Here is a 17989-nt window from a genome sequence, read left to right as displayed (position 1 = left end):
GAGAGAAGCGAAGACTTGAGCCCAGTCTGAGGGAACGTCTCGTTTAAAAATAATAATGTACATTTACATTTCAAGCACAGCGAGCTGAAGTAAAAACTGCTATACATTGCACTGGCTTTGTTTTTTATTAATCAGATTTTGCTTTGCTTACCTGCCATTTCTGGAGTTAAAGCAAAAGCAAATACAATGAGTTGTTTTCTTTTAAGACAGCTGTTCTATTAGTATTAATACATTTCCAGAAGTGAAAAAATATAATACTTGAATTAGAAAAGCCTTCGCAGATAACGATTGATGGTACAAGATTGTGTTTATTACATAACCCAAAACAAGAAAAGAGAAATAAAACGTGAAAAACATCAACACTGAATTAAGAACTATAAACCTTGTCCTGCCAGAATTGGGAACCAACGTTAAGCGGAACTCGTGTGTGGGAAGTCGTGGTGGCTTTATTTTATGTGACCCCCACAGGAAACAGAAGCTCTTTGTTTACCAAAATAAACAGGTGAGGTGATTTGCTGGGAATCAGTCCGTAATTGAACTTTATTTCTCGCTTTGTTTGTTTTTTGTTGTTTTGTTTTAAAGTTCATGATAAATCTTTCTTTTAACCACTGTGGTTCTTGGCTTCTAATAGCGCTGGATAAACTCGGGAGTCGGGAAGCTGAGCGAAACTGTCGGTAAGTTCTCCATACCAGTGTAGGGCCAGTAAGATAAATGGTACATCCTCAGAATATGTTACGTTTAACAAAACTTGACCCGTGTAACAGCTGAAAAATGGTACGATGTCAATGTTGTGCATGACTACTCCACAAATCACTACGAACAAGTCGTATATGTTTACAATTTTAGATAACCTCATTTGTTGTTGCTCATCAGTGGTTAGTCACATACATGTGCTGAATTGTGAAGATATTTATATTAAAAACAACTTTAAGGGCAAAACTCAGTACATCGTGTACCACGTTTTAACATGTACCACAAAATAATACCAAACCGGGACTGTAGAAAACAGTACAGTTCAATTGAAAAAAAAAAACCTGATTAAACTGTTTGAAATTAACTTTAAAATGTTCATAGTTAAAATGTACAGTTACGAACCCCTTGTTAATGGAGGTTGTGCTGAAGTCTGAAATGCCTGTAACTCTGAAAATTAGTTTTCAATGGTTTTAATAAATGTTTACACCTGCTAGCTATACTGTCAATCTGAAGAATAATACAGGGATACAACACAGTAATACAATACTCATATTGTTATGGTCATAAAGTCTTTAAAACAGTACTATAAATGGAAAAAAGACTAAATTGAAGTTACCATTAATCGTAACTGAAGCAAAAACACACATTTAAATGTATGTAGGAGTGCCTGTCTGGTTGCATTGCATGCGTGATTGAGTGATTGCATACTTCCGGTTGAAAGTGGGGGTTCGGTAGAGCGTTCAGTTCATAAGTTTGGTGTTTGTAGCTCTGGGGTTCTACTGTATAAGTAGTAAGTGAAAATCCAAATTCGTTATGCCTTGTTTTCATAGTGTGAAAATTATACCATCTGAACCTATGGTTATGGCCTAAAAACTTAAAAGTATTCTTAATACAACCAAGGCGAAGGGAATAAAATGTTTTGTGTTCCGAGCTTCCACTTGCTGGATACGAATAAAACCAGGCATTATTTTGTAGTTCACACTCGTGCCTCCAGTATCCAGTCATGATCGGTGTGGCACAGTTGTGTAGGTTAATACTATCTGTATAGCCAAGCAAAGGAACATGTGTACTCCCATGCTAATCATATATTTACAATGTGTCCATTAATACAGATCCATTTTACAGGGGTGACTCTCCTGACAGACAGGTTGTGCTAATTGGGCATCGTTCTGTAGCTCGCATGGCTGCTGCCTTCAATTGCCAGCTAAGATCAGAATGGCCAACCAATCTGATTTAAGGCAGTATTATTGGCCCCTCTACCCAACCAGCCCTGGTTATTATTATAACTACCTTTTTAAATGAGCAGTCAGGTTCCATAAGTGTGCTTTAGTTATTACAGGAGGTCGAGTCACAGATTGAGCATGTAGGTCCTCATTTGATTACTTTAGTGATGCATAAAAAGATCCAGGTAACTGTGGAGGTAGTTATAACACAGTGAAATGCAGTAGCATTATGGGTGTTTTGCAAAGTTACATTCAAGTAAGTACATCATTGGAATTGGCTTCCTTTTTTGAAAAAGTGCCAGTTTATTGGAAAAAATACATTTTTAAAGTCCATAGGTGTTGAATGTTGGGCCATTTTAAATTGGTCTTGCAGTGAGTAGAGAGAGAGAGAGCTGTCTTTGAACATCAAATGTATGTGCAATTTTGATGCAGCTTGGTAAGTACATTACCTGTTTCTTAAAACACATTGCTGGCCTGAAGAAGGCGCAGTACCTTTTTGTTTTCTGTTTTAATCTTTAAAAGATAATTATTTAAAAGAATTGCATACTGTAAATAATAATACTAAATTTAAAAATCTATAATATTTTTGGAAACAAATGTTTTAGAAAGCAGTTATTCTATCAGTTTTGCAAAAACAATTTGGAATCTGATTTAAAAATAAAAAGTGAGTTCTCTAAAAGGAGATTTATTTTAGTGTATACATTCGTTTTCCACAATACTGTAGGGACACAAGTGAATTGCACTGGGGACTGGTAAAGTCTGTTAGCGCTCAGGTTACACATGGCAATAACCTCGGATGGTTCTTATTTGAATGTGCCCACTAGACTGATTCTGTTATGGAATATTTTTATTTGATTATAAAGTTTGAATGATGCAGATGAAGTCTTCCACCTCTTCCTTAGATCCAATTCCAATTAGATCCCTTGAAGATGTATTTAGTTATTTGTGTAATGATGTTTTAGCTGTAATACAACTGCTTTCAAAACTGCTTTGGTTAAGCCTCTGCTCAAAAAATCTAATTTAGATTGTAGTGTTTTGAGTAATGTTAGACCCGTTTCCAACTTGCCATTCTTAGCAAAGGTTCTTGAAAAGGTGGTAGTCAAACAACTCATTTCTGGTTAGTAGCAATGTCCTTGAAATGTTTCAGGACCACGTGCATTGACGCTGTTGTCTGATTGGTCAATTCCCTAGTTGTCGTGTGACAAATTGCAAAATATAGGATTCAGTTCTATTTACTTCATGTCGCTCCCGCGTCACCTGCGGTGTGAAAGATACTTCTCAATAGTATACGTTCTATTCATTTTGTCACAACGCTGTACAGTTTTGCTTGTTGCATCATGAATGGTGGGTAACAGCCTTAAGCAAGCCCTTGATGCAAAAAAACCTCCAGTAAGGCCACACCGTTAATTTGAAACATGCTGGCACACAGGTCGAATGCCCCCCCCATCATTAAATGAAGTATGATGATCAACAATATAACTAAGCTAAGCTCTCCGGTTGTCTTCCAGCAACAGGGCTTAAATTGGCAACAAAAAGGGCAAGGCCAAAACGGCCTTGAGTTCAATAACTTTGTAGATGGCACCGAGGCCATGAAACTTAAGTCAAGGTCAAAGTGTTGGATTCATATATAAAGCTAATTATTGACCACAGAAACAAAAAAAAAAGTTTTACTTAATAATAACAATTTATTGATTCAGAAAATGATTATTTTTTAGTCAACCAGCAGCCTACAGCTGTGGCCAAAAGTTTTGCATTAACTAGAATTTTAGGATTGAGACATAATAATAAATAATCCTGTAATCAAAGAAATTACAAAATGATATTGCAAAAGTCAACTGGAAGCCATTAGTAGTACAGTATTTAACGTTAGATTTAGAAATGTCAGTTTTTGTCAGTTTTTCGTTAAGTGCTATAGAAAACTACAAAGCGGTATGTCATTCAGTATGTTAACGTAACATTATTCAGCAGGTTTCATTCGACTTTATGAAGCAGAATTAGTTCATTCTGTAGGGTGATGCCAAACTTTTGCCAGAGCTGTAGATTTGGAGCCTGCAAGGGCATAGCTCCCTGCGTTGAAGCCAGGCATTGGCTTTTATCACTAATCCATGAGACCGTTTTTGTTCAGTAATAGCATATATTCTACTCTGTTTAACATAAACTCAGAAATTTCATTCCCTGTGTAACATACAGTCCGAGTCACTGTGTTGCATTTATGGATAAAGCTACCAACTTTCCGAAGCCTAAATCTGCAACTACTTTGCAAATTCAGGTACCTAGTGTTCTTTCAATGTAATCTTTTCTGCAGCGCAGTTTAATAATATGTTTGTGTGCGGAGCGTGTCTACACTGCCAGGAAAACGTGAGGTTTTTTTTTTTTTTTTTTTTTTCAGAGCTCCTATGTAAAATACATAATGAAAATATTTAAGATGTATTTTACTGTTGTTAACACCCTTGCTCTAATAATGTAGTGTGATTTTTAATGGATCATTTGTTATAATGTCAAGTCCAATATAATGTATATTAGTTTGTTTTAAGTTAAAATTGTATTGAAACAGGTACTGACATGGTGTTTGAAAGGTTATACTTAGAGCCCCATGAAATTATTATTATTATTATTATTATTATTATTATTATTATTATTATTATTATTATTATTATTATTATTATTATTTTTTTTTTTTCTCAAATATCATTTTTACAGAAAAATTAATAACAATTCAAATAGACATATATGAATAATAGTATAGTTACAGTTTTAATTACTTACATATTTTTTATTAAACATTATCTGCTTTTTTAAAGAAAACATTTTGACATGAGCAGACCTCGCACAGAAAAATAATTTAGTTACTTTCTCATTAGCGGTAGTAACGGTAGCATACAGTAAATATTGCCCTACTATTGTGGGGCTGTCATAATTGCACATACAGCAATCTACCCATTAAAAAAAAAGATAAGATTTGTATTTCAGTCCCATTGCACTGAAGCTGTATACAGCAAGCTTGGGGTTTCTCAGTATTTAAACACTAAGCAAAGCAAATCCATTCAAAACCAAAACAGCATTTGCTCCAGTGCAAAGTTTGCACCACTTGAAATAAAACAAAGAATCTGCATACTAATACAAAATACAGATGAAGCCGTTTTATATCATACCCCGTTTATTATCACCATTTTTGAAAAACTGCTCGCCATGCACCAGAGGTTCTTTTGAGAAATGACCTCTCTTAATATCATCTCACAAACCTGCTTATTGTCACGTTTTGTGCAGCCTGTCAAATGCTGCGTGGGCGGGTCTTGATAAGTAACCGGGGAGGGGGAAACACTGACATTTGTAACGTTTTCATGTTTAGGAAGTAGTACTCAGGGAGGCGGTGTTGAATTCTCAAAATGTTTGTTTAATTTGAAACTATAGAGAATTCCTGACAAACTGAACAGACAACAAGTCCTGCAACAAAGCAGTTGTCCGGGTCGTTAAAATATATATTTTTAATTTGAAAGTAAAAATATATGAAAGCATGATGACCTTTGTGTACAAAGATCTTCAGTAGTATACAATTGAACTGTTGAGTATTTATTTTCGTTTTATACAGTATTAAATGGCAGTGTTTATATCTGATAGTGAAGATGACTCCAGTATAACAAAGTCCCGAGAATTTCAGCTGGCTGACTTCATCTTTCAAAATACTGCTTGTTTTCTCAACTAATCGTGTAGCACTGACAGTTAACACCCTTGCAAACTGAAGGTTATAGTTTCAAATCCCACGTATACCAGACCTTTATATTTATATTTATATAAAAAGATATTTTTTGCAGGCAAATGTTCCATTTTAAACAGAAATAAATCATTTCATATAAATGATATAGTCATCACAATAAATGTGTTCCCTAGTATATTTCCACTTTGACAAAACAAGTTCATTTTCATTAAACTCGGATGTCCTGTAATAAACATATGCGTGGATAAAAGTGCCTTTTTAAAAAGGATTAGGACATGTTTGCCTTACTTTGGCGACTTATTTCTCGTATTGTATGACAGGTTGTGGCAAAGTGGTTTCTCATTATGAACGGGTGCAGAGGTGTTGCAGAGATTTGTAATCCGGTTTGGAAAATAGTTATTTTATTTTTGTTATAATCCAGGTCTGGTGACCAAATAATAAACTCTGGTTATACACAGCGATGTGTAAAACACAGAGAACAGTAACAGGGATTGCAGCCCTAAACAATAAACACAGTATCTCTCCCACCATATACAACCACGGTCACCAGTCCTGGGTGCGTGCTGTAGTGCTCGTGGTGGGTGATACAGTTTAAAGAGTGACAAATAGTGCAGTGCTGTTCCGGGTTCAGTGCTGGCTCTTAGCGACAGCTCCGGAACGTGTTAGCCGTCTATAAACACACAAGTAACAATTATAGACAAGACAAACAAAACAAACACTCACAATACTCTTAATACACAGTGCACGGGTCCTTCCGGGTCTATTTCGAAACCAAAAACGAAGGAAAAGATTTACGATTCTCCGGCCCCTTTATGCTATTATGCATGACCCCTTGGTAAACGATTGCAGCTGATTCTATTGCCTGCAGCTGCTACCTCGTTTACCTTCTGGGTCAATACGTTCCTGCAATGGAGTCTCGCCTTCTTCCAGGCTGACTGATTTCCCGACCCAGGAAATGAAAGCCTTTCTCTTTCTCTACTTAGCGCCCTCACAGGTCAGGAGGGAGATTTACAACCAGAACTCTTATATTTCTGTCACACAGGTATTGACTTTTTTTCTACATTTAACCTGAGAGTGTTGGGAACTACAAATTAAAAGTGAAATGGTGTTTTTGGCTGATTTGCTTTTGCTGTGCTAATACCCTGAAAACACGTAAACTGTCCTTGCTGTGTTGAGCGTCTGGCAGTTCTCGCACTTCGCTGATAACTACTGTTCCTCTCAATAGCTGATACGCTTGCAAGTAACACAGCCATTTATCAATCGCTGTTATATGTATTATTATATGTGAAGTGTAGGTACTCCATCAGCAGAATAAATCGGTTGTTTTGACCAGTATCAATCCTGACCAGGTTTCCTTACAACCCCTTGTAACATCAAAGAAATAAATACCCTCATCTCATTCTCCCGATCGCGGCCGCCCAGCTTTGCTTATCTATGGAGGGGCCGGTCTGTCAAGCACAAACTGCAGACTATACTGTTTTGCACTTACTTTTTATTACATTCAGAGGTTTTAATACATTTTTTTTTATTAGTGTAATGCGTGTCTTAATAAAGATTTTTAACCACGTACACGCATGTTTGTTTTGTTTACTGTACTGTGGGAGTTTATACCGTCCATCGCTTACTGTGGGAAAATCACGTTAACACAAACACGCCTGTTCTAAGCGGAGGCGACTGTACAGGGTGATTTAGAGAGTATGTTTGCCACATCAGTGGTATGGTGGGTTGATGTGTTAAACTTATTTCTAATCAGCCTGTATATAAACACAAGTAAAAGACTACAGGTTCTGAAGTTGATGTTGGTATTTGGTTAACGCTTGCAATAAGGGATTTAATGGCCATGGACCAGAGTCTCAAAGCTATTTACTCCAAAGTGCCATTTTTTTTAATAAAAAGAAAATAACCCCAAATACAAATGTTGATGAATTTTATTCTGAAATGTCTTCTTAGTCGAGTTAGATAAACTACCAGCTCAGTACCAGCCCTTCATGGACTGAACCTCTGTAATCCTGGCCTGCTTTGGAAATAGTGTGGACAAAATACAGTGCAAAAACAAATTACAAATACATAAAAAGATGTCTGAGAGGGACTTTCATGTCAAATAATTCCAATAACTTACAAGAGGCTGACATTCACAGATATGCTGAACAAAGAAAAGCAAACATGCCAATGTTTTGTCAAAACATTGGCATCATTAAAAAATAAATAATAAACTCCAGTCCCCTCCAGCTTCTTACATGAATCACAGCGTCCAGCCGATTGTGCAGCAGCAGGTAGATTGCAGCACTAGAGGTCACGCTGTGCTGCTGTATACACTCATGGGAATCATTTACAGAAATGATGCCAACACAAAATTGAACTGAATCTTTAATACATTGCCCCACACACCATTCATTAGTGACCCAATACACTGTTATTCAAAAACAAGTTAATACGAGACAATTGACCAGATATATGCCACAATACAATATCTGCTTTCTTTTTCCCGTTGTAACACTTCTGTTCTGTTTTTCAGGGCAGAGATACTGAGCACAAAGTGCCTTTTATTTTTATAAGACAAGGATCAAAGATGGAAGCTGTCCACATTAAAGAGGAGGTCCCTGACATGGAACTTGTCAACATTAAAGAGGAGGTCCCTGAATTTGAACTTGTCCACATTAAAGAGGTCCCTGAATTTGAACTTGTCCACATTAAAGAGGAGGTCCCTGAATTTGAACTTGTCCACATTAAAGAGGAGGTCCCTGAATTTGAACTTGTCCACATTAAAGAGGAGGCCCCTGACCTGGAACTTGTCCACATTAAAGTGGAGCACTCTGAACTAGAACCTATCTACATTAAAGTGGTTCTCCCTGAGCTGGAACCTGTCCACTTTGAACCAAGTGTGTCCAAGCCTGACCCTTTAGTAATAAAAGAGTCCAATAAGCAGAAACAATGCATCCCTTATAGGAAAGCTATCAAAATGCACCCTTCATATGAACAAAAACCAATCTCTTCCTTACCCCCTGTGACTGTAAATCTTAACGGTCCACTGCCAGGTAATTCCAAATCAATACATAGCGGCCATCACTGTAGCGAATGTGGAAAGATTTTCTGTCAGTTCTGGCAGCTTAAATTGCATCTGAGAGTTCACACAGGAGAGAAGCCCTATCCGTGTACAGCATGCGGGAAGAGTTTTAAAGAATTAGGAACCCTTAAGAGACACCGGCGAATTCACACAGGAGAGAAGCCGTATCACTGTTCTGAATGCGGAAAGTGTTTCAATGAATTAGGGAACCTGAACAAACACCAGCGAATTCACACAGGAGAGAAACCATATCACTGTACAGAATGCGAGAAGAGTTTTAACCGATCTGAACACCTTAAAAATCACAAGAAAATTCATACGGGAGAGAAACCCTATTGCTGTTCTGTATGTGGGAAATGTTTCAATCTGTTAGGAACCCTTAAAAAACACAAGCAAATTCACACAGGAGAGAAGCCTTATCACTGTTCTGAATGTGGAAAGAGTTTCAATGTATTAGGGAACCTTAGGAAACACCAGCGAATTCACACAGGAGAGAAACCGTTTCACTGTACAGACTGTGGTAAGTGTTTTAATCGATCAGAACACCTTAAAAATCACCAGCGAATTCATACAGGAGAGAGACCTTATCTCTGTACTGAGTGTGGGAAAAGCTTCAATCTGCTAGGAAGCCTTAAAACACACCAGCGAATTCACACAGGAAAGAAACCCTATCACTGCTCTGAATGTGGAAAGTGTTTCAATGAATTAGGAACCCTTAAAAGCCATGTGCGAACTCACACGGGGGACAGACCCTATCACTGTACCCATTGTGAGCAGACTTTTAATCAGCTGGGAAGCCTGAAAAAACACAAGCAGATGCACAGACAGGAGTGAAATCTGTTAACTGAGCCCCCATGAGGATGTCATTCTTCAAGAAAGTGACTTGTTTAAGAAAGGATCCCCAACAAACCCAAGAGAGCTGGAACTAAAGTGTTGAATTCTCTTTATGTAGATTTAAAAGAAGCATGTCCAGGATAACCAAGAAAAACATTCACTCCTGAAGCACTGTGCTAGAGAGTTGAGAATGAAGCACAAGCAGGCCTATTGCTGGGCATCTCTCAAGCACATCACCTCTCATATGATCCTCTATACAATCCCGATCCTGTCTGTTCTGGAATCCGGTATGATTTGTAAGTCTATCTGTATGTAATCAATGTGAAGCTTACTGTGCAGTATGTCACCATGTGATTTTTTTTTTTTTAAATGTATAATCAAGTATGTTGCATACATTCACAGATGTCCCTCAGGTATCATATATATCTGCAGTAAAACACTAAATTACAGAGCAATATACCTGCACAGCACTTCTACTGTATTAACTGCAATAAAGTTCTTAAAGTGTTCAAATAGTTTGCCATTTATACCTTTTGGTACAGTATTAGATTTCCCAGTAAACTAGCACACTGTATAACCCCAAGCGTCCCGAGGTCTTGAGCCACGCCAGATTAGACAGGTTTTACTAGATTACATTTGGATGACCTCTAATTTACTAAGGGGTCCTCCCAAAATGATCATCAATTACAGAAAACATACACAGCGTTCTCATTTCAAGACACCCCTAACCCTCCACCCCTCCTCCAGCCAAAAAGCTTAGATTTGGACATGTACTTGTACCTGGTTTGTAAAGCTGAATTCCCATGATTTACCCAGCCAAACAGTGGCAGAATGCATTTTAATGACAAAAAGAACACCAATGCAAAGTGATAGTGAAGGAGCACCAGAAACAGTGGCTTAGAAATCAAACTCAAATTCTTAAATCGAGTTATCCTCAGGCTTTTTCAGACAAGAGAACATGTGTTTATTTACTATTACAGCTTTGCAATTGGAGTATGTAGAGTACAGGCTCAATACTAACCATACGTTGTGTAACTAACGATTAATGACACACTGTCAGTTTCACTAACTTTCACACTTTGTTTTGCTCACTGTGGAATGGGATTTGTACCCATTCCTAAAAACACCTTGTAGTGCTTTGTAGAGGTCTGCCAGCTGATAGTTCAGCATTGTCTTGCTGCTCTCAGCATACCAAAACTAGAAATGCCTACTCATCTGGACAACCTAAAAAAAGACTGTAGCAAAACACATTGCACACAAAGCCACTAAGCTTCTGAACCAGTGCAATGGTTTTAATCTAAAAGGACAGATACTTGTTTTTATATTTTGTATATCCATCATGTTTATATTACATTTATAACAGTGAACATAGACATTGGTATGTAATTTACAGTTGTTTTGTTAAATTCAATCTATATGACTTTCCAATGTAAAATATTTGTGTTTTGTGCTCTGTGTTAAGGGCAAATAAACTTTCCAGAAATCCTGTTCATTTTGTATCATTTATTAATGCTTTGGGTTTTTTTTTGTTTGTGCTTGAAGTCATTTGCAAGTAAAACCAGGGTAAAAACCATGATGAACCAAAGTAAATGCTTATAGTATGAACTAGGTAACATTGTATAAGGTTAGTAAATTGTTGGAGACATTTCAATCATGCATTGTATCCTGGTTGATCTGGTAGCTCATACATGACAAGGTTTTCTTGTGTGTAGCTTATTAATCTGCTTTGTAAGCAGCTATTATTATTTATTTCTTAGCAGACGCCCTTATCCAGGGCAACTTACAATTGTTACAAGATATCACATTATACATTATTTCACATTGTTATTTTACATACAATTCCCCATTTATACAGTTGGGTTTTTACTGGTGCAATCTAGGTAAAGTGCCTTGCTCAAGGGTACAGCAGCAGTGTCCCCCACCTGGGATTGAATCCACGACCCTCCGGTCAAGAGTCCAGAGCCCTAACCACTACTCCACACTGCTGCCCTAGCAGCAGGCAGGTGGTTTACTTAGTCTAGTTAGTACCGTGTTAGTTTAGCCTGGCTTAAAGAATCAACACATGTTTTGTCGAGCAGATTTAATTATGTTTGGCAACACCATTTTAAGGAAAACAATCTGTTTACAACATTTTAAAATAAGAATATGCACATAATCTAGAGTCTCCAAATTACAGATCATCACAATACGGGTTTCGCATGTTACACAATGTAAATAATTACACTACAAGAAAAATCATATTTTATATTTTATATCTACATTCAGAATGCATTACATATTTAAATTATTTTATAAAATGTGCACGTTTTGAGTTTATCACCAAATATAAGATATTCAAATCAAAAATAAGAACATGTTAATTACCTACTCCACCTTGGAGTCAATATCAGGATATGTAACATACCACACCAGTTTGTGTTGAAAATGCATACTTTTCATAATTACCATAATCCAGTGCTTTAACACAATCACCACATTTTTTTAATATATTTTTTTATTGGGTCATTCCATATCAAATCAACCAAAATTCAGCAAAATCCCCACCTCAAAAAAAAGAAACCATCCCAGCCAAACAAAAACAGCTTAAGAAGTCACGAAACCTAGAATACATAAATAAAATAAGGGCTTGTTTCGTGCGTATTACCAGGGAGGTTCTGGGTACAGTGGTGCCTGGGTATGGAGAACTGCTGGATAACCTCACTCGGGCTGCTTGCTCACTAAATAAATATCTTGGTATCGCTGAATAGATCATTGCACTTGTGGGACAGACTTCTCTTTTTTAAAACAACAAATCCACAACCGGCTTTTTGTTTTTCACTGCTTTCCTTTTTTGTAGACAAAGCACCTGCTGTCCTGTACCTCGCCTTATCACAGTGGAAAGCAACGTTACGCGGAAGTCGTGGTGACTTTATTCTATGTGACACCCACAGGAAACGGAAGCTTCTTTGTTTACCAAAGTAACATACACAGATGAAATTAGTTGTTGAGAATCAACCTGCAGTTGAACTTTATTTCTCTCCCTTTTTTTGTCTACATGATTGTCTTTTTTTTAACCGCTATGGTTCTTGGCTGCTAGTGCTGGATAACTCGAGAAGCGAAGCGAAATTGTCGGTAAGCGCTCCATATGGACTGCATAACTACAGGTCACTTGTAAACAAAACATTCAAACTGTTTGAAATGCATTTTAAAGTGTTTATATTTAAAATGTGTAAGTATTAAGAGAGGCAGATAAAAATTAGTTATGCTTTATTTTCATGTTCTGAGTCGTATCACATCGGAACCTATGGTTATGGCCTAAACATTATATAAACACTTGGTCAGCGTGTTGGGATTTTATATGCACACATATATATATATATATATATATATATATATATATATGTGTGTGTGTGTGTGTGTGTGTGTGTGTGTGTATATAAAAAACAAACTCGTTGACCAATAATGTTTTTTGAAGAAAACCTAAAGTGAACAATGCATGTCTTATCATTTAAAGGGGCCTATGTGATCCCCCTGCAGCTAACACTGAAGAATGTAAACGAACTGGACTGTCCACATGGTTTTGATTAAGTAGAGTACACAGGTGCTAAACTATAGAAAAAATAACACTATGTAACACAATTTTTGTTCCTGTGTAGTAAGTGTTATTTCCTAATTGCTTATGCCTCAAAAGTATAGAAAATGGCTATTATTCCCCACAAACTTTGCTTTTGTGACCAGGACAGTGATATTTTGAAATTTACCTATTTCCAATGAGAAAACGGGTGAATTTGTGTCTTTTCGTTCACATAAAGTCAGAAAAAAACAACATATGAATCCAAATTAACATGTATTTGTACTAAAGTAATACAAAAATGACTACAAAAGATTTAGAAGTGAGTAGTTTTTCGAGATTTACGATTATACTGTAAATCACTTTCACGAATCAGCCCCCAAATGTAGTCTCCCATCATGTTCTCGTTATACTGTCCTTGGTAGCGATGTTCAAAGTCCAGTATATCCTGGTGGAAGCACTCGCCTTGCTCCTCCGAGTACGCTCCCATGTTCTCCTTGAATTTATCAAGATGAGCATCAAGGATATGGACTTTGAGGGATATCCTACAGCCCATTGTGCCGTAGTTCTTCACCAGTCTCTCAACCAGCTCCACATAGTTTTCGGCCTTGTGATTGCCCAGGAAGCCCCGAACCACTGCAACAAAGCTGTTCCAACCTGCTTTCTCCTTACTAGTGAGCTTCTTGGGGAATTCATTGCACTCCAGGATCTTCTTTATCTGTGGTCCGACGAAGACACCGGCTTTGACCTTTGCCTCAGACAGCTTAGGGAAGAAGTCTTGAAGGTACTTGAAGGCTGCCGACTCCTTATCTAGAGCTCTGACAAATTGTTTCATAAGGCCCAATTTGATGTGCAGTGGTGGCATCAGCACCTTCCGGGGGTCCACCAGTGGCTCCCACTTGACGTTGTTCCTCCCCACAGAGAACTCGGTCCGCTGTGGCCAGTCCCGCCTGTGGTAGTGCGCCTTGGTGTCCCTGCTGTCCCAAAGGCAAAGATAGCATGGAAACTTTGTAAAACCGCCTTGGAGACTGTGGCAAAGTGGTAATGACGTGCAGGTGAGTGCAGTGCAGAATAATCACACAGACAGACGTTGGTACAGGTGCAAGGGTGTTTATTTAATTTAATAAATGTCCAGAGCCTCAAGGCAAAACCTGTAAATAATAATAGTGCTGGAAGTGATACAGCGGCGTGTATCACTTCTAATTGTAATCCTACGGGTTTGACCCGCAACCCCAAAGTCCCGTTCCGACACCCACACTAAACACGAACACAAAGACAGTGCGTGATACAAGTGTTAAAAGGTGCAAACACAGAGACAGTTCCGAAAGTGAGACAGGTGAGTGGTGAAGTCCGGGTTTTCACTGGCCTGCGGCTGCAGCTCCGGATCGTGCTCAGTAATCTTAGTGAGACAACAACACACAAGACACACAGTGTTAGGACACAGACACAAAACACTCACGGTCGCTTTCACGTTTCGGGCTCCTTCTCGGTTATATGTTTTAACCATATGCAAAGGAACAGATCACTCAAGCCATGCCCCCTATTTATACCCTCGCCCATGACCCCGAGGTTAACGAGCGCATCCGCTCCTCCAGTCCTCGGATGCCACGCCGCTTACCGTCTGGGTCACTGAGCTCGGGTGCCATGGCTCCGCCCCCTTCCGAACTGACCGACTTCCATCTACCATCTATGACCTCCCAGCCGTACTCATCATACTTCAAGGCGTCCAGCTAGGTCTTGATGCTGTTGTAATCCACTTTGAGGTGCACCGAGTGAGCGAGGGGAAGAGACGGGTACTTGTTACCATTATGGAGCAGCACGGCTTTGAGGCTCCTGGATGAGCTGTCAATGAAGAGGCGCCACTCATTCTGGTTACAGGCGATTCCGATTGCCTCGAACAGACTGGTCACATTGTGGCAGAAGCAGAGCCCATCTTGACGGGTGAAGAAGCTGGAAAAAGGTTGGTGACGCTTCCTCTTATCTGCGACTTTCCACGAAGTTCCACTGCTTGAGCCTAGACGTCAAAAGCTTGGCATTGGACTTGGTGAGACCAAGATCTCTAATCAAGTCATTGAGGTCTTTTTGGTTGGGGTAGTATGGGTTTTTCTCCTCAGCTCCACTGCTGAAATTTGTCATCTGGATCTAAAACGTCTTCCTCACTCTCTGACTTGCTGCTCTCTTCTAAAGACGACTGCTCTCTATCCGGAGGAGTGGGTACGGGGAGCTCATGGCAGTGTGGCACCGGGGTGATGGATGAAGGAAGGTCCGGATACGTGATAGCAGGTGCATTCTTGCCAGTCTGACATTTGGAAGGGTCCACCATGCAGAAGTAGCAGTTGCTTGAGTGGTCAGTGGGTTCCCGCCAAATTCTTGGGATAGCGAACTTCATGGCTCTCTTTTCCCCTCTGTACCATCCTACAAAAATACATTTATTTCACCCATGACTAATGTGTAAGAGATTCTCGCAACATTTTTCATATATGATATATTTTTTCAATAACATTGAAAATTGTAAAACATTTTAAAATTAAAAACTTTTACAATTTTAAAAATTTTAACAAATTTTATAACATAAAATTCCAAGCAACAATTGTCCATCTTACCTTCCAGAGTTTTTTTTTGCAGTGCTCGCAGGTGAAATGAGGTGCCCAGGGTTTGTCTTGATCCCCGACAGGCATGCCGAAATATGTCTTGTAGGCCTCACACATCTTAGCAGATGCTTCCACGGAGTACTTTTTCGCTCTTGTCTTGATAAATTGGCCGCAGACATAGCAAAATGCGTCTGCCGGATGCTTGCAGACTCTTGATGCCATCTCAGAAAAATGCAGATATGTATCCACTTAGGCAGCTGGAACTAAACTGAACTGGTGGGCTTAAGGCCCCTGTATTTATACTACTATTTATATTACTGGAAAGTTCTAGAAGTTACTCCAAGTTTACTCAGCACTGAATCTATCTGGAATGTTCTGGAAAATAGGTAAATTTCAAAATATCACTGTCCTGGTCACAAAAGCAAAGTTTGTGGGGAATAATTTTCTATACTTTTGTTTCATAACTATTGATCCCAGAATCTCATCAAACAGCTTCTTGAAGGATCCCACGGTGTCAGCTTCAACAACATTACTGGGGAGTTGGTTCCAGACCCTCACAATTCTCTATGTAAAAAAGTGCCTCCTATTTTCTGTTCTGAATGCCCCTTTATCTAATCTCCATTTATGACCCCTGGTCCTTTTTTCTTTTTTCAAGTCAAAGAAGTCCCCCGGGTTGACATTGTCTATACCTTTTAGGATTTTGAATGTTTGAATCAGATCGCTGCATAGTCTTCTTTGTTCAAGACTGAATAGATTCATTTCTTTTAGCCTGTCTGCATACGACATGCCTTTTAAACCCGGGATAATTCTGGTCGCTCTTCTTTGTACTCTTTGTCGCTCTTCTTTCTAGAGCAGCAATATCCTTTTTGTAACGAGGTGACCAGAACTGAACACAATATTCTAGGTGAGGTCTTACTAATGCATTGTAGAGTTTTAACATTACTTCCCTTGATTTAAATTCAACACTTCTCACAATATATCCAAGCATCTTGTTAGCCTTTTTTATAGCTTCCCCACATTGTCTAGATGAAGACATTTCGGAGTCAACATAAACTCCTAGGTCTTTTTCATAGTTCCCTTCTTCAATTTCAGTATCTCCCATATGATATTTATAATGCACATTTTTATTGCCCGCATGCAATACTTTACACTTTTCTCTATTAAATTTCATTTGCCATGTGTCTGCCCAATTTTGAATGCTGTCTAGATCATTTTGAATGACCTTTGCTGCTTCAACAGTGTTTGCCACTCCTCCTATTTTTGTGTCGTCTGCAAATTTAACGAGTTTGCTTACTATATCAGAGTCTAAATCATTAATGTAGATTAGGAATAGCAGAGGACCTAATACTGATCCCTGTGGTACACCACTGGTTACCTCGCTCCATTTCGAGGTTTCTCCTCTAATCAGTACTTTCTGTTTTCTACCTGTTAACCACTCCCTAATCCATGTGCATGCATTTCCTTGAATCCCTACTGCGTTCAGTTTCAGAATTAATCTTTTATGCGGGACTTTGTCAAAAGCTTTCTGGAAATCTAAATAAACCATGTCGTATGCTTTGCAGTTATCCATTTTCAATGTTGCATCCTCAAAAAAGTCAAGTAGGTTAGTTAGACATGATCTCCCTTTCCTAAAACCATGCTGGCTGTCTCCCAGGATATTGTTACCATATAGGTAATTTTCCATTTTGGATCTTATTATAGTTTCCATAAGTTTACATATAATAGAAGTCAGGCTTATTGGTCTGTAGTTACCTGGTTCGGTTTTGTCTCCCTTTTTGTGGATTGGTATTACGTTTGCTATTTTCCAGTCTGTCGGTACAACCCCTGTGTCAAGAGACTGTTGCATGATCTTGGTTAGCGGTTTGTAAATAACTTCTTTCATTTCTTTGAGTACTATTGGGAGGATCTCATCCGGCCCAGGGGATTTGTTTATTTTAAGGGCTCCTAGTCCCTTTAACACTTCTGCCTCTGTTATGCTAAAGTTATTTAAAATTGGATAGGAACAGGTCGACATGTGGGGCATGTTGTCCGTGTCCTCCTCGGCAGCTGAAGGCTGAGCTAACGCTACGGAACTGCCGTGGCCCCTATGTGTGTGCCTGCCTTTATTTTACAGCAAGACCTTACAATATGTAACACGTTAAAATAGAGAAATATCCTAGGAGTAAAGAATAAGATGTGTAGGACTTACTTTACTCCAGTAAATTAACTACAAAACAAAGGATGCCAAATAGCAGCTAAAGTTAAACATTGTTTTGTTTATTCCCGAAATAAATAGTACATAACGTTCTTTTTTTCATTCCTTGCCGTTTCTTCACTTTA

General features: G+C 38.5%; 2 protein-coding genes across 3 annotated transcripts in view; both read left to right on the top strand.

Annotated features, from left to right (window-relative positions):
- Positions 1–418: 418 nt before the first annotated feature.
- Positions 419–11017, top strand: LOC117971397 (zinc finger protein 501-like). The gene is made up of 2 exons (XM_034919646.2): positions 419–502; positions 8147–11017. The coding sequence occupies exon 2, from the start codon at positions 8201–8203 to the stop codon at positions 9527–9529; it is 1329 nt and encodes a 442-aa protein (XP_034775537.1). The 5' UTR covers positions 419–502; positions 8147–8200; the 3' UTR covers positions 9530–11017.
- Positions 11018–12414: 1397 nt separating this feature from the next.
- Positions 12415–17989, top strand: part of LOC117432369 (oocyte zinc finger protein XlCOF26-like) — a 37245-nt gene continuing 31670 nt past the window's right edge. The window contains exon 1 of one of the 2 annotated variants that reach the window (XR_009309258.1): positions 12415–12640. The gene's annotated coding sequence lies outside the window, so the exon portion shown is untranslated. The remainder of the gene's footprint in view (positions 12641–17989) is intronic. The other variant, XM_059003616.1, reaches the window with a different exon arrangement.

The sequence above is a fragment of the Acipenser ruthenus genome, chromosome 29 (genome assembly GCF_902713425.1).
Source record: "Acipenser ruthenus chromosome 29, fAciRut3.2 maternal haplotype, whole genome shotgun sequence".
Taxonomy (NCBI): domain Eukaryota; kingdom Metazoa; phylum Chordata; class Actinopteri; order Acipenseriformes; family Acipenseridae; genus Acipenser; species Acipenser ruthenus.
This window is presented reverse-complemented; position numbering and strand designations above follow the sequence as displayed.